The following is a 22,502-nucleotide window of genomic DNA, read 5'->3' as shown; positions in this document are numbered from 1 at the left end:
TACCCTTCAGTGAAGCATTCTCAGCTTGCAGGGACTTGAGAGCAGATGCAATCTCTGCTTCATGATCCTCTACATCTGAAATATGGGACTCTGCAGTGTCCATCCGCTGCTGGATTTGATCAACCAAGGCTGGGAGAGCAGAGATGGCGGTCTTAATTGTGGTTACATCAACACTGATTGCCTTTAGCAAAGTCATCATCTCCTCCTGCAAGGTCTCAGGAGAAGGAGCAGGCAGATTAGGCGAAGGCCTCAGAGCCCCCGCCATTTTCTTATTCTTCTCCTTGCCAGGCATAAGGCCACATGTACAGATAAGCTTTCTCCCTCTGTACCAAACTTGTCCAAAATTAGCAGAATAAAGTCCACAAGAAGAACTAAGCTGGGCAAGGGGGAAAAGAGGAAAAGAACTTCCACCGCAGGATGTTTTTAGATGAATTTATGGTGGGCCCAGGAGCTGACAAAGGAACAACCACTCAGGACGTCATCTTAGCCAGAACTCCAAGAATCTAGAAATAGTTAACAAATTGTGCAGAAAGGATGAATTGGTCTGCTTTTTCCAGCCCCTTCCATTATTGTAACTTCCTGCTGCCCAACAAAACTGTAAGCATATGTGAAATTAAAGTCATATGCTGTTGAACATCTTTATCGGTAAAGAAGCATTATTTCTACTGTCTCATTTCTAACCATAACTGTTCAATGCCTTGCACCCCCTACCATGGGGGCGGGTAGAATGGCCAAGAAGGCGAGACAGTGTGTTAAATGGAGTATGAGCCCATTTCAAGTGTGGTGCAGGCCAGACTTGAAATGGTGTTGATCATTTTGAATATGACCGGGAACTTTTATTTTTTACCCCCCCCTTTTAATGTTTGTCACAACAGGAGGAATGTTCTTTTGGAATAAATTGACACTTACACAGCTAATATGTATACAAAGACTGTTGAACGTATTCCTCAGAGAGCTTTCCTCCCCTTTGCACTCAGCTCTACAAATAGCAAGGATGTCCTTAATTACTGTGAGAAATTTCTCCAAGTATTTCTTCACATAAATAAAAGTATTCATAGCATGTTCAGTTTTGATTTTTTTTAAAAAAAACACCGAGTTTGTGCTTACACAATTATCTTATGCAAATATAATTTGACATGCTGTAAAATGACACTTCTGATTTTGCAGCCAGTTTTGAATCCTGTCTATTTCAGTGAAGTTAGTCCAGATTTATATAAAAGCATCATTAAAATGCAGACCAATGTGTTTATTTTAATGTGTTAGCTATCATATTATTTACATTTTGTTGGCCTTAGCAAAATACACTTTGGAGAGGTGTTTTCACTCTTATCCTGGATACTATTTTTCTTCCTCTGTGAAGAACTACCTTGATAAATGTTTGGTTTTTTCCCATTAACTTAGCGTATATTCTCCCAAGCATAAAATACAGCTTTTTAGACTTTTGGTATATTCTTGGCTCTTAAAAAAAAACATCCAAGTGGTAAAAGGAGATTCTAGTGTACGTTTTCAAAATGTTTGTGTCCTTCTGAAAAAACAGGTCTATGCTGTTTTCTTCTTTTGCAGTAGTAAAAGCAGAGGAATAATTTAGGAACCTCCACCTCCACTGGTAGATTCAATTTTCCTGGAAGATTGCATGGCCCATAGACCATTTAGGGCAGGGGTGGCTAACTCACAGGTTGGTGCCCTGATTCAACCCCCCAAGCAATTTTTCCTGGTCTACCAAGACCTCCACCAATTTGGTTGTAGTAGCAAAAATAATTTATTTTTAAATAGATACAGTATTGAGTGAAGTCCAGCACTCTGGATGCAAATAGCCCCACTTAGCTAAGGAAGGGGCACGGTTTGTCCTCTGTGTGTGAAGGGGTGGTGGCCACACCCATTTTTGGCTACATCCACCACTGGCATGCAGAGGGTTAGCCAAGGGTGAGTGTGGCCCAGGGTCAAAAAAGGTCAGTCACCCCTGGTTTAGGGTGTGCATTTATTTTACTTAATGTGAATAAAACTGTCGGGTACACACTTACCTGAATGTAAGCCCATTTTGAGTAGACATGTATAGGTTTGTACTGTTTGTCACCCTTCAACATTCTTTAATTCTGCTTTTGTCCTTGGAAAATAATAGATGATGGAAAGATGACGTAATAACTGGGGTCACTGGGAATAATCTTACTAAAGTAGATCAAGTCTTATGGATAGGATATGTTTAGCATTATCACTCCCACCAAGAAATAATTCATTTCCACCTTGCAGCCTAGAATAGCTGTCTAGATATGGATGAACCAGTTTGTTTCACTTCTGCATGTGTTTATGCATAATTCTATTCCACCCCATTTCTGCATTAATTTGCAAAATAACAAACAACTCTGAATGAAAAGTTGCATTCTTTCAAATATGCATCCTAAAAATGTATTTTCGATACATTTTTGAGGCGAGAATTGTGTTGGAACATTCAGAAAATCCAAGAGCTAGTTCTGATCTACACAATAGCTTGGGATGTAAAGATTAGGTCAATCTACATCAGAATCTCAAAGACATGAGGCACCTGCAACAAAATGTTGCAGTGTTGGAGCACTTTTGTTTGGTGTTTCATTCCCTCCTCCATGATACTCCATTCCATTTCTCCTCCCACCAATCAACCAACATTCTATGGCCACTGAGTATGCTCAACTATACCTTAAACCTCTTACTCATTTTTGTAATGTCCTCAAACTCATTTTGTTATTTACATTTCTTACAACAATATTGCTAAAAATGTGATAAATATATTTATCTATCTACCATAACACTCATGCTTAAATAAAAGTGTTGTGATGAATGTATAGCATATGGATAATATGCACTTTGTTTTATTATATGTCATTGTTTTAATGAAAACAATTTCTTATTTGCAAAAATAAATCAGTAAATATATTGGTTTAGACGATACTATCAAACATTTAAATAAGACATTTTGTGTAAATCACCCTGGAAAATTTATTCAAGGGTGGGATATAAATCCTATGCATCAGAGAGGGCTAACCTGTAACCCTCCAGATGTTGTTGGACTTCAACTGCCATCAACCCTAGCCAGCGTGCCCAGTGGTCAGGAATGGTAGAAGCTGGAATCCGCAATATCAAAATGACCACAGGTTAACCACTCCTGCTATGAGTCAATGAAGTGTGCGTGGATATAAGAAAGGGGAAAGGGTGTTGATTCTTTTTACAACTTCAAATCTCACCTGTAGTATAAAGTCTGCAACTATGTGCTATTTCCAAGTGGTATGTGATACATCCCTTTCATAAGAAGCTTTGTTCTGTATGGAATATACTGTTATTTTACCTTCACTTTCTCCCGACCCTTCTACTAATAAAAGTGAATTTCATTCAGTTCATAGCTACTGCTTATGAACAGCTGCTGGTGCCATTTGTCATAGATTGCATTCATTTTACATTTTGCAGTAGACAAATTATTATAGAGAAATGAATGTCTCTCAAGCATCAACCTTACCTGAATGTTTTTAAAAATAAAATACACATATAGATTATTGTGTTTTGGTGGATGATTTAAACATAAACTATGAATTAAAGGAAAAGCAGGCTGCAGCTGAGAATGCAGTTACAAAGGAAGAATTCCAAGGTGAATGGGCTGCACCTGCCCTTGAATTTACTGCTCCTCCACAGCCTGAGGTGGCTGACAAGTCTGAAAGAGTGAAAGTGCCCTCTGTACCAATACAAACATTCCCACGTGAGGAATGGAGTGCACAGCCTGTCACTTAAGACTGGTCGATGCATAGCATAAATATCTGGCCAAACCTTCTTATGCATGTATATCGATAGAGATTTTGTTAGCTTTGATGGTGTAATGCTAGTCTATAGAAGATACAGTGGACACACTCCACTCTGCTGTATCCTGTGAAAGCCCCATTGACATTTTATTATTAGAATCTCTACATTCATAAATTATACTATAAGAAAATAAATTAAAGATTCATTATAAAAGCTAATTAAAATCTGAATACTACCTTAACATGTCTGCTGGAATAAGAAAGTATTTGTCATGTGCCTGAAATTCAGCAAGGAAGGTGCCTGTTTAACCTTCAGTTAGGAGGGAGTTCCACAGGTGTGGGCCCACAACACTGAATGCACAGCTTAATTGTTGTTAATCAACAATGGATAGCAAAGAGAAAATGGGGGGCAGCAAAGGGACATTGCACACACAGCTGGAGAAAAGCAAGCAGCAATTTCAATTAAGATTTAATCATTTTTTAATTTTATTTTATAAGAATATTTTTAAACCATCAACTCATTAAAAGACAATGGCAGTGTTGTGAGCCATGCTAACAGGGGGTGGACTGCGAGCAGGATGAGGGTGAGAAAGACTTGGACTGGGACATTCCAATCGGGGAGGACCCAGCAAGGAGAAGGACACTGTTCCGGACATTAACGGGTCATCTCCAACAGTCTCAGACACCTCCCTGGGAAGACCACCAGACCCACCTGTCACCAGGGCTGTGGAGTTGGTACATCAAACCTTTGACTCCAACTCCGACTCCTCTATTTTTCTACTGTCTGACTCCGACTCCTTCATAAATGGCAAATGTATATTAATTTATATTAAAATATTAATATTAAAATATTAATCTTATTTTGAAGCTGGAGTTGGTACATTTCTTCCGACTCCGACTCCACTCAAAATTGCTTCCGACTCCACCCAAAATTACTTACGACTCCAACTCCACAGCCCTGCCTGTCACTCTGCCTCTCCCAGAGCCCGTGCTGCTGTCAGGCAGCTCTCCCCCCACAGAGAGAGAGGACAGGACAGAGACTGAAGCCCTGCCTTCACCCCAGTTCAGGAGGCGAATGCGGTGGAGATGCAACAATCCCAGCTCAGGAGGAGCCTGTGCTTACATGTGCACACCCAACAGAGATACACACAAGCAGGGAGCCCTCCCAGCCCCATTTAAGCTGGGCATGTGGGAAGAGTTAGTTGCTGAGTCAACGTCTTATTGCTGCCAAGTTATGCATAGTTACCTAGAGAGGGATGCTGGATTCTGAGTAAGCCATAGGTAGATTCATGAAGTGCACTGAATTTTTCTCTTACTTCAGTAAAAGAAAAAACTAAATTGGGTCTGAGTCTAAATTCTTCAAGTTTGGGCAGGACAGTTTGGCTCAGCCACCACCTCCTCTAACTGGTGTCCCCATAACAGAGAGGATGGAAGTGAGCAGCAGAAGAGGGTAGGACTACCAGAGATTCTGAGCTACAGAATCTTCGAGTTGAGACCCAGTCCCTTCGGTCTGAGAATCAGGCCTTGAACTTCCCAGTGACCCAGCTGGGGGCTAAAGTGACTACCTTGTAGCAGGGGCAGGGCCCATCCCACCCATGCCAGTGCCTCGTGTCAAGACACTTGTGGGTCTGCCTTTCTGTTACAGCAGAAAGCTGGAGCAGTTCACCGTGTTTGTTGTCCAGTGAGAGCTCTACATTCAAGTGCGGCAGTTGGATTTCCCTAATGACTCCTTGAAAGTAGCCTTTGTCATCAGCCTCTTGAAGGAGAGGTTGCCCAGTGGACAACCCCACTGTTGCTCCAGAACGACCCCATGTTGACCCAGTATTCTAACTTCATTGAAGCCATGGCAGAAATCTTTCACGACTTCCAGTGGAAAGCTACCATGAACCACCAACTGGGAACTCTGCAGCAGGGAAAAACTCTGTTGGGACCGACACAAACACCCTTCATATCCTGGCCCAAGAGATGGATTTTAATGAGTCCACCTTGATGTACCTATACCATAACGGCCTCAGCAGCAAGATGAATGCACCCCACAACCAAACACTGTCTCAGAGCTCGTCCAGCTGTGCCTGCAGATAGACAGCAGACTTGAAGGTCGTTGCCTGGAGCACAAGGCTGAGGCAGCCTAAACCCTGCCTCCCATACCTCTCCCCCACAAGCACTTCTCCCTCAGTGTGGGAACCTCAAACCCATTGGGGGTAGAACCCATACATATGAGGGGGCACAGCCACGCCTGCCAGAGGAAGAGAAGGAGAAGTGGCGCCAAGACGGGTTGTGTCTTTACTGTGAGAAGGCAGGGCAGCTCACCAAGACATGCCCCTCCAAGTTGGAGAAGATCCCGATGCAGGAAAACTCCAAATCCCAGCCCTCATAGGGGTCCATGAGCTGGGATCGACTGTAAGCCAGGGACCTCAAGATGGACCTATTTTGCCAAAGTCAGTGTTGCATCTCCCCATCGATCTATGCCTGTCCGAGGGGGTTGCGCTACCTGCCAAATATCTGGGCTACCAAGATGTCTTTGACAAGAAGGAGGCAGACCAGCTGCCCCCCATAGGCCTTATGACTGTGTCATAGACTTGCTCCCGGGGGCTCAAGTCCCCTCTGGATGTATATACTCCTTGTCAGAGCCAGAGTTGGCTGTGTTACGGGACTTCTTGGATGTTAACCTGCAGCGGGGGTTTATTCAGCCCTCGAAGTTTCCTGTCAGGGCTCCTCTACTATTTGTCAGGAAAAAAGAGCAAGGAGCTCCATCCCTGCCATGACTACAAGGAGCTGAATAAGATCACCATCCCCAATAGTTACCTGCTCCCTTTATCAATGAGATGCTGGAATGACTGCACACCGCCAAGATCTACACACAGCTGGATTTGCACAGAGTCTACAATCTGGTCCATATTAGGGAAGGGGATGAGTGGAAAACTGCATTTAAGAACCGATACGGACAGTTTGAGTATCTGGTCTTGCCATTTGGTCTATTGAACACCCCAGCTGTCATCCAGGATTTCATGAATGACATATTTTGGGGTTACCTAGATTGTTTCATGATAGTCTATTTAGATGACATCCTTATCTACTCAGACTCCCCAGCACAACATGAGGCTCATGTGAGAGCGGTGTTGCAGAGATTGAGGGAGCATCACCTGTATGCCAAGCTGGAGAAATGTGGCTTTCACTTGTCTACCCTGGACTTTCTGGGATACTGTATTACCCCCACTGGAGTAGAGATGGACCCAGGGAAGGTGTATTGCTTGCTTTCCTGGCACCCCCCCAAACCAAGAAGGACCTACAGTGGTTCTTGGAATTTGCCAACTACTACAGATGCTTCATTGCTGCCTTCTGCAACAAGACAGCTCCTCTAACAGACTGTTTAAAAGGGACTGGCCCCTTTTGCTGGACTGAAGAAGCCCAACAGGCGGTTGAGCAACTGAAGGTGTTGTTCTCCTCAGAACCCATCCTGCAACAAGCCAACTCCGCTGACCATTTGTGATGGAATCGGATCCCTTGGACATAGCCATAGGAGTGGTGCTGTTATAATCCACCAAAAAGGGGGGAGTTGCTTCCCTGCACCTACTTCTCCCGACAGCTGTCTAGTTCGGAGGAGAACTACACTGTGTGAGAGAAGGAGCTGCTCAAGATTCGAGATGCGTTCAAGACGTGGCGACACCTCCTGGAGGGAGCCCAACATGAAGTGTTGAGAGCCTACAAACGGCCTGGAAGTTAAATCAACGGCAAGTGTGCTGGGCTCAGTTCTTCTCAAGGTTTCACTTGCACATCAATTACATTCCCCAGATGCAAAACTGCAGGGCTGATGCACTGTCCTGCAAGCCAGAATATCGAGAAACCCAACCTGAACCCTCCTTGCACCACATAATTCCCTGGACAAGATGGTGATGGTGGCCTGTCCTGATCCATGGGTTGAAGAATTGTGTACAGCTCAGGAACAAGACCCATACACCCAGGCATGAGTGCAAGAGTTACAGCAGCCCCCACAAGACCGCACCCTGGACTTCACTCAGAGAGGATTGCTCTATCATTTTGAAACCCTTTATATTCTTCCTGGAGAGCTTCAAACCAAAGTCCTATGCCAGTGCCATGATGTTCTGACAGTGGGACATTTTGGAGTATTCAAAACCTTGCAGGCTGTTTCACTGGACTTCTGGTAGCCACAAATGCATGACATTGAAAAATACATCCACTCCTGCTCTACTTGCCTGAGATCCAAGCATCCCCCAGGGTACCCGGTTGGATTATTGGAGTAACTCCTCATGCCTAAGGATCCTTGGCAGATGGTCCCTCTGGACTTCATCGCAGACTTACCTCCCTTTTAAGGAGAAGCTACTATCCTGTTGGTTGTGTATGCCTTCAGCAAGATGGCCCATTTAATTCCATGTGCCGGCATACTGACTGCCCAAGAGACAGCACAGTTATTTATCCAGCACATGTTCTGGCTACACAGGCTCCCAACCAGTCTAGTCTCAGATCAGGGCCCCCAATACATGGCCCGGTTCTGCCATACCTTGTGGCAGCTGTTGTCATCACACCACCCCCAGATGGATGGGCAAACTGAAAAAGTGAATGCCACTCTGGAGCAGTACCTCCAGTGCTACCAGCAGGACAATTGGATGTCTTTATTGCCTACAAGTTTGCCCACAATAACTCGGTTCATGAATCTACCCAGCAAACTCCCTTTTTTGCCAACTTTGGCTACCCCCTCTCCATCCTCCTCCCTGGCAGTACCATCAGCAGCAGAGTTTGTCCAAGAGTTACAGACAATGCAATGTTACAAGAGCAGCTGGCAAGAGCTAAGGCCACTTACAAGAGAGTAGCTGACCAACACCAGCAGCCCAGCCCTGAAATACAGGTGGGGGATAGGATATGGCTCTCGACTTGTTATCTGCCTGTGAGAGCACCTTGCCATAAACTGGAAGCTAGGAGAGTGGGATCCTTCAAAGTAGAGGCCCAGATCAATCCGGTAGCATTCTGGCTCCATTTGCCTGCTTCCATGAGGATACACCCGGTGTTCCACAGGTTGTTGCTAACCTTAGAGGAGACTCCTAGTCCTTACTGGGAGCCCAATGCCCCCCCACTGCCGATCATCATCTATGGTGACAAAGAATATGAGGTGGAACAGATCCTTGACTCTCACTGGCGGCAAGGGAAATTACACTACTTCATCCACTGGAAAAGTTTTGGACTGGAGGAAAGATCCTGGGAGGTGGTGTCTGATGTCCACATGCCAGACTTGGTAAGAAAATTCCCTGAAGAATACCCTGACAAACCCAAGCCTCCAGAGTGGGGAGGGGCCCGGCATGGAGGTGGGATGATGTCATGAGCCATGCTAGTAGGGGGTGGACTGGTGAGCAGGAGGACTTGGACTGGGATGTTCCAATCGGGGAAAGACCCAGCGAGGGGAGGGATGTCAAAGCGGCTCCCACTCCGGACATTAACATGTCATCTCCAGCAGTCCCAGACACACCCCTGGAAAAACTACCAGACCCGCCTGTCACTCTTCTGCACCTCTCCCAGTGCCCACACCGCCGGCAGCCAGTTCTCCCCCCACAGAGGGAGAGAATGGAACGGAGACTGAAGCCCCTCCTTCACCACGATCCAGGAGGCAAATGCGGCGGGAGACTCAACAATCCCAGCTCAGGAGGAGTCTGTGCTTATGCTCATGCACCCAACAGTGATTCAGGGTACATGCAGGCAGGGAGCCCACCCAGCCCTATTTAAGTTGGGCATGGGGAAGGGTTAGTTGCTGAGTCAACGTCTTATTGCCACCAAGTTATGCATAGTTACCTAGAGAGAGATGCTAACTTTATTTATTTTATTTATTATTTGATTTATATCCTGCCCTTCCTCCCAACAAGAGTCTAGGATGGCAAACAAAAGCACTAAAAACACTTTAAAACATAAAAACAGACATTAAAATACATTAAAACAAAACGTTAAAAACATTTTTTTAAAGCTTTGAAGACTTAAAAAAAAAAAAAGGTTAAAAAAATATTGTTTTAAAAAAAGGTTTAAAAGCATATTAAAAAGCAATTCCAACACAGAAGCAGACTGGGGTAAGGTCTCAACTTAAAAGGCTTGTTGAAAGAGGAAGGTGTTCAATAGGCGACGAAAAGATAACAGAGATGGTGCCTGTCTAATATTTAAGGGGAGCTCTGAGTAAGTCATAGGTATATACATGAAGCTCACTGAACTGAAATTTTCTCTTACTTCAATAAAAGAAAAAACTACAGCTGGGTCTGAGTTCTTCGAGTTCAGGTCTTCGAATTCAGGAAGGACTGGCAGTGTGCAATAAAATCATTAAACCATCATGGTCCAGGATTAATTCTCTAAAATTGTTTCTGGAAACAAAAATGTTTTCAACGGCCAATGAAATATTAGAATTAGAGGTACCTGTCTGATTTCAATATCAGAAGGTTTGGCACGTTCAAGGCAATAATAAAGTTAGGACTACTCATTCCAGTAGAAAAAACAATCTGAGTGCCAGTTAGCAAAAATCTGGAGGGAAGATGATGTTAGGAAAAGACTGGTGTATAATGTATGCATCACTTATTTTATTCCTTTTCCCAGTCCCCAGTCTTGGGCTGGGTGCCTTCAATCCATCAGGCCTCTTAACGACTCCCCTTTAGAGGGTTGTGGGTTACCTCCCCAAGGCTGAAGGCTCAGCTTCCTACAGGAGTGCTGAATTTCAAAACTGGTTTTGTACTATTTATTGATTTAAAATATTTTTATCCTACCTTTCTGGAGGTTTCAGGCATCTTAGAACAGAGTTCAAAAATAATTTAAACCAACAATTACAGCAGGCTACACCAAACAATTCCAAATGCACTGAGCAGGGGTTAGACTCAATGGCCTTTTAGGGCCCTTCCAACTCTACTATTCTATGATTCTATGAAATACAAAAATATTATTATTATTGTTGTTGTTGTTTATTTCTACCCTGCCTTTTGGCCAAAAGGCCCTCAAGGTGGCTTACAAAAAACAACAACACAAATATAAAAATACATCAATAAAAACAATACAATTTACAAAAAGCAGCAGTTACAACATCCAATAAAATACATTAACAAATCACAAAGCAAAAATTCACTTCACTTGCCAAAGATATGGCAAGAGGATGTCTAGTGTTCGAAGAAAGAGAACCAAAAGGTCCTACTGTGCACACTCATGGGGTCACCCAAAACAACTCGTGTAATCCCAGCCCAGGATTCCAACTTTCCTTTGCACCTTGTTCCATTTAATGATTGCTGTTATGCAACACATAGTATTTATTTCTATCCAACGTGCTTTGTTGCACCCTGAACTCATATTGCCCTTTGTTCTTCCTTCAACAGACATGAAGGAAGTTTTTATACAAGTTATTAGGTTTTGGAAGTTTCCTAAGCTATGGACAACCACAGAACAAATAATGTGTATGATTTAATTAATATTTTTACACTTTCCCAAGTATTATAGAAAACAAATGTGACTGACTTGTAAGAATAAAGCTACAAGACAATACCATTTATAGCATGAGAACCCTGAAATTTCAATTCCTTTTTCAGAAGCTACTGCTCTGTTGTGCATATATTGATTTGTCCCTTGATTATTTCCTGTCAAATAGTGCTGTGCTTCACAAACATGTAAGGTAATGAACACTCTGTCACACCATTGGTAGGTAAGCCTGGAATGCTACAATTTTTCATAAACCTAGACCTTTATGAAAAACCATTGTTAGTGGAGCTGGTTTTCAGATTAACATTAAGGAATTTAAGAAACACCTCACTAAAGTACCATGATGATTCACACACACACACACACACACACACACACACACACAGAGAGAGAGAGCATATTCACAAAGCTTAATAAATAATATGAAAAACTTATATCACACTTTATTCTGTGCTTTTTTAAAAAAATGTTTCTCCATTTTTTTGTTGACTTGTTTTCATTAAATCAGCCAGTCCGCCATATTTTTGGACACATGCTACAGTATTCAGTTCTGTTCATTGTTGCTTATTTGAGTGTACAGATTCCAGTTTTATGGTAAGTAGGTAGGTTGAAGATTTGTCAGCGTGCCATTCTGGATCAACCCTTTATGAATTGTTTTTAAGCACCAAAGTGGACAATGAATGCTTTTATAGCAGCTGTCCAATTAACAGTAATCATTCTTGTTAAACTTTACTGAAGAACTGGAATATGTGATGAATGCAAAGTATTCATTTCTCTCCCCCCCCCTTTTGCTGCATTCAAGTCCATCTTGCAAAATAGCCTTTAACTGCTTTGCTATTTCATTTTCATTCTGCAGATTGAGAATGTTGATGTCTGCCTTAGCTTTCTGGCAGCCAGAGGAGTAAATGTCCAAGGTCTTTCTGCCGAAGGTAAGAAAAACCATCAGCAGCAGAGATAGTGAGATACCTTCTTGAAAAGTACTTCTTGAAACTTCATTTACAATATACTATATTAGAAAAGCTATTTGTTATTTATGAAATACATAATTTTGGTTTGATTTCCTTTATATAAATGATAACTTTTAAAAAAAGAATATTTCCTATGGCAAACATTTATTTAAATTAGCACTTTCCCCTTGAATACATTCTCCTCCGTTTCCTCTCCTTCCTAAAGCCATACAGCTAAAAGTATGCTTCCACAAACACAAAATGAAAAATGCATGAGTGTGACTTACTGTGCTATATCATGCAGGTCACTGAACTAGGCATGATCCTCAACTTACTGAAGTCAAGAACAAACCTCATTTTAGCAAAACTCATTTAATGGCTATGTATTATGCTCATATGCCAAGAATAATATACAGTGTGTTCTATCAGCATTTGCAAATATGTATTGTAGAATCTCACCAATTTATGGAGTTTGTCATTTACTGTCTGTATCAACCACTATCTTACACTGGCAGTAAAAATATATTTATTTAGAATTGCAATTATTTTTAAGGGGAGTAATATACTTAGGATGTGTGTGCAAGTTTATCTTCTCCTTCTGTATGTAAATGACATAACATTATATTGCATCTTTCCATCTAATTCTAAACTAGCAGCATGTTCTCAATACTGAGAAGCGGTGATATTGTATCCTGACTTTGGCAAGATTTTAAGAAATAATTTCTTTTACATAGATTACAAATAAAGCGCTAAATTTGGAATTATAGTTTCTCTGAATCACTGATTCATAGGGTCGCCATAAGTCGTAATTGACTTGAAGGCACATAACAACAACAAAATTTGTCTTTTATAGGAAACATGATAGAAATATCTCACATTTCCACACAATTACTAGTTCCCATCTCTTGAGACAATTTAAAGAGTTTCTTTCTTTTCTTTTTACATATAAATGAGCAAAGTTGAAAAGATCAAATGGCTGACTTTTTTCTCTCTCAACTGTATTCAGAAGGACACAGTCAGATTCTGTTAATTTCAGTGGGGAATATTTGTAAGTATAATAGTTTCCTCACATTCACATCCGATAGTATAGATTTCTTTGATGTTCCTAGAAGCAGATCATACACGTTTAAAAAACATTCTTGGAAACCTCTTGAATGTATGCACTTTTCAGGTCTTCCAAGTCTGTGTACTGATCAAAGCAGAGTGTGTGAAATGGAGTGAAAATATTTAGAAATATCACAAATCCATTTCTCCATTTTGAAACTGAATTGTATATAATTGTTCAATTTGCAATCTATTTAAATATATTTTGTATCTCCAGTTATATTTCTCCCTACGTTGCAGATGCAACATTTATCTGAAATTTTCCCCAAATTTCTTGTTATTAAAAGAGTGATATAATTTCTCAAATTTTAAAACATTTTATAACTTTCATGTCTGTATTTTGCATTCAAAATCACATTTGAAAATAACATTTGTAACAAACCCCCGACAAAAAATTCAGTCTGACTGGGCATACCTACAGTCAATATCAAAAGAACTGCTATAGCATGTGAGTTTTCCATGCTTGAAGTATTTGAGATCAGAAAGGAACAGGACCAGCCCAAGACACTTTTCCACCTGAGGCAAGGAACAAGATGGCACCCATTCCTTTCCATGTACAGAAGCATGGACTAGCAGTTCATTCCTACTTCAACAATGGCAACGGGGAAGTGTTCTCCAGTGCCCCTGAGGGCAGCAGGCTAGTTTAGGAGGTGCACACACAGGAGGTAGCACACACAGATTTGTCTTCCAAGAGAAGAGAATGGCCAGGAGGCTCAGGAAGAGTGTCTGGGCCCCTGCTGCCACTACTCCCAAGCACCTGCCTACTGAAGGGGATTGACTCACTCTGTCTAATGGCAGAGTTGGCTCTGGAAAGGAAATAGGCAGGATCTCTATAAATTCACTGCAACTCTGTGTGTTGTAGCCCACATTGCCATTCCATTTGTGCACAGACTTGCACTTGTCCAATGGAACTTCCCCCTCCGGAGCAGATTTTGGGGTGTGCAAGGAGAGGAGAGGAACAGGAAGTCCCATTGCATGAGACGAGCAACAGTGGTGCAGCATTGGACACAACCCTGTGTAACCACTGACTCAAGTTATGCATTTAGGCATTTTGTACGCAACATTCTTTGTTACTGCTCTCATCTGATAAACCATAATGTCTTTCTTGAAAGAGTACAGCAATAATAAATGTTACTAGAAAAACTGCCAGTAACTGGGGTTACCAGTTTAAGAATTAATGATGCTAACTCTATCTAGGAAGACTTAAAAAGTAAAGTGATAGCATAACCTTCCACAGAATGACACAGTGCTTTGGGAAGGTGTTTTATCCGCTTTAATTAAGCATTTTTTAAAAAATGGAGAACCTCAAAAACCACATATGAGACAGTATTGTGTTTCTTATTTATGCTGCCTTAAAAAATAGTAGCTGATGTTTAAAGTGTATTGTTTAATATCAGCTTCCTTCTAAGAGTCTTATGCTGCAGTTCTATGTACACTTTCCTGGAAGTAAGCCTCGTTAAACACGAGACTTACTTCCCAGTAAACGTGTTAGAGGTGTTTTTTTAAATAATTGCCTTTATTATAACTGAAATGTATGTGTGCAACTGCGTTGCCACCCTGTGTTCCTGCTGGGAGTGCGGGCAGGATATAAATCTAATAAATAAATAATAAATAATACTGAATTTTTCCATCTCTTTCCATAAATAAATAAAAATAAGCCACAATGCAGATTCCTATTGAAATAATGGAGAGCAGAACGTGCTTGCAATAGTCTTACTTTCTTGGCTTTCCTTTCCATGCTCCTTGGAATGGATTGAAAACAATGCTGTATGTGACGAATACAGGGTGGAAAGGAAGACGATGGCTTTATTTGCAGTCGAGGGGCAAAATAAAACACAGAGACGTCAGCTTGGGTTGAACAAGGGCCACTTTATTAAATTACATTAAACAAAAACCCAATTTAAAGTGACCTGCAGAAGGAAAACCTAGGTGCGGAAACTGTCTATAAGCAAGTATCTTGCCACACAGCTCTCGGGCGACCAGCCCCTGCCGGAGGAAGGGCAAGCCCATGTGCTTACCTTTACCCAGGCCACACCTAGTAGGTGAGTAGGGGGGCCTTCCTACATCATCCCCACCCGGGGCCAGATAACCCTTGGGTAGATGAGATAAGTTGGCCCCAGAGGCACCCCATATCCTGCCCTCAAGCCGGAAAGCTCTGACAGACAGGCCTCCGAAACCGCCAGTCACCTCCAAAGGTGCCTAAGGGGGCCACCTAGCTGTCCTTACCTATTTCCCTTCTCGCACCTTCCCGCACTAGTGCTAAAATAATCTGCCCGGTAGAGCATTAACCTCCAATACAAATTAGCCAAATTAGCCAAAACCACCTATTGATCGCAACGCCCCCTAATCCGTGCCCCTCCCACTCCCATAGTGTGGAGCAGGCAAAAAACCTGCCCGCCAACTAGGGTGGGCAGGATAAAAATTCCTACTCGGCCCCGAAGCGACCCCTAGGCACACCATGAAAGAGGGAGGGCAGGGTGGGCGTCGCACGAGCAAAGGGGGTAGGAAAGGACAGCTGGGCTTAAATAGGCCCTTAAGCCCTGCCTCCTCATGCTGCATGTCGCGCACGCGTAATAGATGCGACACGTGACTTTGCCCTTACAGAAGATGGAGGCAGCAGCTTCGCCTCCGACTGCAACTAGGCCCCACTCATCAGTTACATGGTGAGTGAGGCTTCATTTGCAGTCGAGGGGTGAAATAAAACACAGAGACGTCAGCTTGGGCTGAACAAGGGCCACTTTATTAAATTACATTAAACAAAAACCCAATTTAAAGTGACCTGCAGAAGGAAAACCTAGGTGCGGGAACTGTCTATAAGCAAGTATCTTGCCACACAGCTCTCGGGCGACCAGCCCCTGCCGTAGGAAGGGCAAGTCCATGTGCTTACCTTTACCCAGGCCACACCTAGTAGGTGAGTAGGGGGGCCTTCCTACGTCATCCCCACCCGGGGCTGGATAACCCTTGGGTAGATGAGATAAGTTAGCCCCAGAGGCACCCCATATCCTACCCTCAAGCCAGAAAGCTTTGACAGACAGGCCTCCGAAACCGCCAATCACCTCCAAAGGTGCCTAAGGGGGCCACCTAGCTGTCCTTACCTATTTCCCTTCCCGCACCTTCCCGCCACAAAAAGGGGGACAAATCTCTATTTAGTCCCCCTTTACCCCACTGCCGAGAAGAACCTCTCGTAGACACCTCTGCAGGTCTTTCAGGAAGAAGTCATTACCTGCATCAGACAGGTGAACGCCATCGGCCCTGTATAGTTCAACCTCTGAATGCTGAATATGGGGATGCGGAATGGCTAAATCCCCGTGCCCAAGAAGAGCCAACCGAATATGCCGGTTGACCTTCTTCCGTGCTCTATCGAGTGCCCATGGATTCCATACCCCACGCCACACCCTACGTGGGAGCAAGTCTGACCATAGCAGACGTACCGAAGGCCACCTTTGCCTTATCACCTGCATGTCCTTACATGCCTGAACCCTGAGGGCCTTGCCCTGCAGCAAACCAAGGTCATTACCACCCAGGTGAATGACCACCACGTGCGGGGTTGTCCGCACTACATCCTGCTGGAACAGAGTGGGTAGGAGCCCCTCCCAATGCATTCCTCGCCGGCCAAGCCACTGTACCGTAGCCCAATGACTGAGGCCCAGCTGCGAGCCCATGCTCGACCTCGCTGCCCTCCGGGCTGCCCAGAAGATCATGCTGTGGCCGCATATGAGGATGCGCGTCTGCTCCCTCCCCGTCCAGCAACCTGTCAAAACAAATAAAACTTATTAGGCTTCCGCATTCCCAAGCCCTCTAAAAGGGGCGAATGTAGCCCTTAAAGGCACCAGAGGACCAACGTCCAACTGCCTGTACTCTTGTTTGGGGAAAACCAATACCTGCTGCTGTAGAAGCAGCTCCAATTCTGAATGAGTGGGTTCCAAACTGTGAGGGGTCCAACCCCAGCTGATGCAATGCTTGCTTTGTTAATGCCCAAAACTGGTATTTTGTGAGGGGAACCTCACTTGCATGGGTAAATAAATATCCATCCCCCGGTCCCCTATCTGCCAAAAATGCTTGTAAAGCCCGCACTGGGCAGAGGGCAGGCACTATGGATGGGGCCAACCTGACGCGTCGTCCCTTACCCTTCTGGTCCATCTTAGACCTTCTCAGATTTATGCAAGCACAACCCCCTTCCATGGTAATAGCTGCCAATTGAAGGGCACAATGAGATAAGTCTCGCTTGGAGCCAGCTACCACTTCTCCAATTCGAAAGGCACCAAAAAACAGTGTGAGGGCCACTGCCTGAAATAGGAAGGCTTCATAGTTGGAGGAGCAAAGTGTGTCCCACTGGCCACTCAAGGCTATTAAAATGTCGACTGAAATAGGTCGATGGGAATCAGGCGTGGCAGGATGCTCCCTAGCCCACCCTGCCAACATGCGGCGGACCCTAAAGTCCCCTGCATAATCCTGAAAACCACCTGCTTTTGCTAAGAATGAAAGCCCCGCCAGCTTACCTTGCAGTGCCCGGACTGACAGGCCACGTCTCCTGCCGTCCACCAGGAATTCCAGCAAATGTCTCACTGGAATAGGCCATTCTGGTGCGTAGCCCTTGCCAGCCCAGAATTCCTGAAGCACCCTACCTGCTCTCTGGTAGCTGGCGATCGTGCTGGGGGCAATGGATAGGCTTATAGCCCTCTCCGACTCTGTTCTCCAATCTCCCAAATCGTAGGGGGCACGGCTTCCAGCTGAGCCCTGGCCATCGGCACCAGCTGACGGAAACGGTCCATCTGGTTCCGTGACAGAGCATCAGCAACACTATTGTCAATGCCAGGAACATGCCGTGCCCGAAAAAGAACATTGAAACGCAGGCACTGGAGAACAAAAGCCCGGACAAGGCTCATAACCCTGACGTTCCTAGATGTAAGGGAGTTGATAACATGGACCGTGGCCATGTTATCACACCAAAAATGGATCGTAGAGTTCCTCAGCCTCTCGGCCCATAAATAAACAGCCACCACTATAGGGAAGAATTCCAGAAAGGTTAGATCCTTGTCTAAACCGTCTTCCACCCATGTCTGTGGCCATTGACCCTTACACCAGGAAGACCCAAAGACTACCCCAAAGCCACAACCTCCAGACGCGTCAGACTGAACCTGTAACTCAGCCTCCAAGAGTCGGTCCTGCCTCCAAAAGGATATTCCATTGAAATCCCGTAAGAAGGAGGACCACACTGCCAGGTCAGCGCGCAATGCTGCTGTAACCCAAAACCTATGGCGGGGTCATGACAGCCTGACCATGGCATCATAAACATGCCTTCAAAATGCTCTGCCAGGTGCCACTACCCTGCAGGCGAAATTTAGGTGTCCTGCCAACTCTTGGAGGGTGGAAAGGGAAACCTTCCTTGCACCTGTAACTTCTGCAATCTTCCTATGGAGGATTAGAAGCTTCTCTTGGGGGAGCCTGCAGCATTGCCTGTTAGTGTCAATTTCAATACCCAAGGAAGTCAGTATAGGGGCTAAGTTCCTCTGCTAGGTCCTGGAAACGTGTCATTAAGTATAGGGATTCATCAGTGCCAGCCCCCCCGGCAAATAAAAAATCATCCAGATAATGTACTACCGAATTCAGACCCGTCCTTTGCTTAATAGCCCATTCCAAAAAAGTGCTAAAGCGCTCAAAAACTGCGCAAGAGATCGAGCATCCCATGGGTAATGCTCGATCCATATAGAATTTATTGGCAAAGGCGAAACCCAGCAGCTCAAAGTCTGCAGGGTGGACGGGCAGAAGGCGGAAAGCTGATTTAATGTCACACTTGCCCATAAGTGCACCTCGTCCACAAGCATGCACCATGTGCACTGCGGCGTCAAAGGAGGTGTAATGGACTGTACAAAGACTGTCAGGAATGAAATCATTAACTGACAGTCCATGTGGGTAGAACAAGTGATGAATCAGCCTAAACCCGCCTGCAGCTTTTTTGGGCACAATACCTAGTGGGGATACCCTAAGGGTAGGGAGTGGGGGTGTTTGGAACGGGCCAAGCACCCGCCCTGCCTGTACTTCTTTGTCAATTTTCATCTGTACAATTGCCTCCATGCCTATAACAGATTTTAGATTTTGTGACATGAAGGTGGCCCTTGGCCCACTATAAGGAATTTGGAAGCCTAACAAAAACCCCTGGGAAAGAAAACGCGCATCACCAACTGCTGGGTAACCAGCAAGCCAGGTCTGCAGAACTTGCAATTTAATTGGGGAGGGGCCCTTTTCCTTGAGCAGCCCCAGGTGGGGGTTGCTTTCTACCTCCCTGTTGATCCCTGTTACCTCCTCTATAAAACCTGCCCCTGGGGCAGGCAGTACAAGGGTGTGCTGCCCCACAAATGGAACATTCGTGGTGGAAATGACACGGGTTTCGTGAGCAGACTCCCCGGGAACTAAAATCCCAGCACAGCAGCTGTTGTTGAACCCCTTGCCCCGCATTAGCGCGGGGAAGGGTAGCTGTCAACTGCCTGCTCATTAGGTGCCCACTATCACACCTGTCGCCCGTCATGGCATGGGCTGTAGTCATAAACTGCAGCCACAGCTCTGATTCCTTTTTGTCCCATGGCAGAGACCCATCGCATGCCCCGCGCATACGAAATGCCTCATCATAGGACAGCCAGGCCAGTCCTGAGAACTCCACATAAGCCCTGTAGATTATATCTAAATACTTTAGGAGAGACAGACCCTTTTGGGGCTGTCTCTCCATCAGCACTCCAGCGTATATTAAATACGCTGGCAACCAGTTGGCCCATGTGCGGTCCACCCTCCTACGTCTGGGCCTCTCCACATCGCCTCCAGCATCCTTGTCTTTATCCCTCTTAGGTTGTTCCCTATATAAAAGGGAAAAGACATTGACATACTCCTCTCACCAATTTTTTTCTTTCGTTGAAGGGAGCAGGTGGAAGCCTACGGTGATGGACGTGTCCCCAAAGGGTATAGCATTAGCTGCAACAGCCCCAACGGGTCAGACAAATCGCCCTGGTTTACCATTGTAGTGGACAGCTGCTGCTCCTCCACCTGGGTGCCTGATAGAGCCGGTCTGCCAGGTGACACAGCAGGTGCCGGCACTTGTCCATTGCCTGCATGTTGCCAAATTTGGCTACATGCAGCTTGGAGTGGTGGTTGAGCAGTACTACCCACTTCCAATCTAGGAGGAGTAGCAGACACCGTCCCTGGACTGGTAACCCATGGGCCTTGAAAAGTCCACCCCCAGCCTGGCGACCCAGTGGCCAGAGCAGGCCTGGCAGACTCACCTGTTCCCACCAGCGGCGCAGCCAAACCAGCAACGGGGCAGTCCACCACAGCTGTTGATGTCACTCCAGTCTGGGGTGTCGCCACCTCTCCTCCAGTCCCTATCGCCGCTATTGGCACAGGGGGAGCCACTGGCCCATCACTCACCATCTGGGTAGAGTCAGGGCAGGTCTCAAGAGCGTCAAGCCTCGCTAAAATCAAAGCAAGGATATTACTGTTAGCCCCTTGCCTCTGCCCCACATTTGAGCCACCTGGAGCCTTTGCTTTTGTTCGCTTTGGCCTGGTAGCCCCCCCAGTGGAAGTCCCCGGAGTGGCTTCCTGCTCTGAAACAGGCCGTGATAACCCAGGAGCCAGGGTTGGTGTCACCCTCCCCCGCTGTTCTAAAGCCTCCAGGCGCATCAAGATGGCAGCCCACGGCGGCACCGTCTCCTCATCCGAGGAGCCAGGTGCCGGGGGAGGGCGTTTATGTGGCTGTCTAACAGCCTTGCCCTTACCTTTAGCCCCCCTTTTCCTTTTTTGGATGGCATAACTACTTAATACCACCCCTGGCCAACAAGAATAATAGTGACAATATTATTGTTATTAATAAAGGCCACTGACCATATGCTGAAAAACATTGCCGGCCTTCACTTATCAGTAATCACCACAGCCAAAGTAGGCTTATTATTACAAGCCCCTGACTGTCTGGTGTAATTAGCCTATTGCCGTTCTTAGCAAAACACTATAAACACACAAACAGTATCAGCATCAAACAATGTCAATATTAACTGCTGTAAGACACTGATTAATGTATAAAACCTGTAACACCTATAATATATTCATAAACAATAAAATCTATTTAATTGTATAAATTCAAATATAACTGTGTTGTGTTCTTGTTAACTGGCTGGCAGGCAGCCTTGAGGTGGTGCTGTTGGAGTGCACCCTGTGTCTCCTTCCCCTACTAGCTGGGGGTGGGGGGTGCTCGCTGTGTTTGGCTGAGTAGGCCCCTTTAACGAGGCCCACTTCGGCTGCAGCCACTCCTCCAGGCACGCGACTAGAGAATTTACTTGATTGCTGCAGTATTGTACTTTCGCACCTCCGGTGCATATAGAGTTTTTAGCAACTATCATCCCCTGATGAAAGCCCTTGATGGGCTGAAACGCGTTGGGCATTTTATATTATAAGCTATTTCTTCAAAGAATTTATACAATAAATACATTGAAACTCCCTTCTTAGGCATTCAGGGTTTACCCCCTTTTTTTCTGCACGTGACCACCCTTGCCTGCAGCCCACACCCGAAATGAGGGAAATAAAGAGGCCGAAATCGGCCCGAAATTGGGCCTGTGAAGCTGTAAAACAAGTGCCTAAAATGGCGCTGACCATGCGGCCGTATCAAAATGGCCACTGCAAGTGCCCAGCAGCTCCTATCTGAACTGCTCTGTCCCTCGACGTCATCTGCAAAATGGCCGCCACCGCCGCTGCTGCTCTTCTCTCTGCCCTCTCCGTTCTGTCCCTCGCCGTCGACGATGCGCGAGCAAAGAGGGGGTAGGAAAGGGCGGCTGGGCTTAAATAGGCCCTTAAGCCCCGCCCCCTCATGCTGCACGTCGCGGACGCGTAATAGACGCGACGTGCGACTTTGCCCTTACAGAAGATGGAGGCAGCAGCTTCGCCTCCGACTGCAACTAGGCCCCACTCATCAGTTACACGGTGAGTGAGGCTTCATATCCCTAACAATCAGCTATTTGTTTAGGGAGGAAGGAGCAAAGGGAAAAGGCATCCAGGTTCCCCTTGGAAACAGCTAATTGGAACAGATGCCACATCTAGACAGCTCTGTCAACTGGAGCTACACTGGTACAAGGGGATTTACTGAAAAAGCAGAAGAAACTGTTGTGCTCCTTGCCACCATAATAGTGACAAAGGATGTGACACATCATTATTGATGACTGATCTGCTTTTGTTTCTCATTTCTGTAAATAATTCCCATTGGATTGTA

At 45.1% G+C, this 22,502-nt stretch overlaps 2 protein-coding genes across 23 annotated transcripts in view; one reads left to right on the top strand and one right to left on the bottom strand.

Moving 5' to 3' along the window:
- NAV3 (neuron navigator 3) overlaps positions 1–22,502 on the top strand; it is a 1,044,290-nt gene that overhangs the window by 722,228 nt on the left and 299,560 nt on the right. For all 17 annotated transcript variants that reach the window (XM_061639678.1, XM_061639673.1, XM_061639674.1 and 14 more), the window contains one exon: positions 12,064–12,136. In XM_061639678.1, coding sequence (XP_061495662.1) covers positions 12,064–12,136 — 73 coding nt within the window. The remainder of the gene's footprint in view (positions 1–12,063; positions 12,137–22,502) is intronic.
- LOC133390651 (uncharacterized) overlaps positions 15,159–22,502 on the bottom strand; it is a 28,255-nt gene continuing 20,911 nt past the window's right edge. For all 6 annotated transcript variants that reach the window (XM_061639682.1, XM_061639686.1, XM_061639685.1 and 3 more), the window contains 2 exons: positions 20,530–20,718; positions 15,159–17,009 (listed from right to left, as the gene is read on the bottom strand). In XM_061639682.1, coding sequence (XP_061495666.1) covers positions 16,405–17,009; positions 20,530–20,718 — 794 coding nt within the window. In that variant the 3' untranslated portion in view covers positions 15,159–16,404. The remainder of the gene's footprint in view (positions 17,010–20,529; positions 20,719–22,502) is intronic.

This window comes from Rhineura floridana, chromosome 8 (assembly GCF_030035675.1).
Source record: "Rhineura floridana isolate rRhiFlo1 chromosome 8, rRhiFlo1.hap2, whole genome shotgun sequence".
Taxonomy (NCBI): Eukaryota; Metazoa; Chordata; class Lepidosauria; order Squamata; family Rhineuridae; genus Rhineura; species Rhineura floridana.
This window is presented reverse-complemented; position numbering and strand designations above follow the sequence as displayed.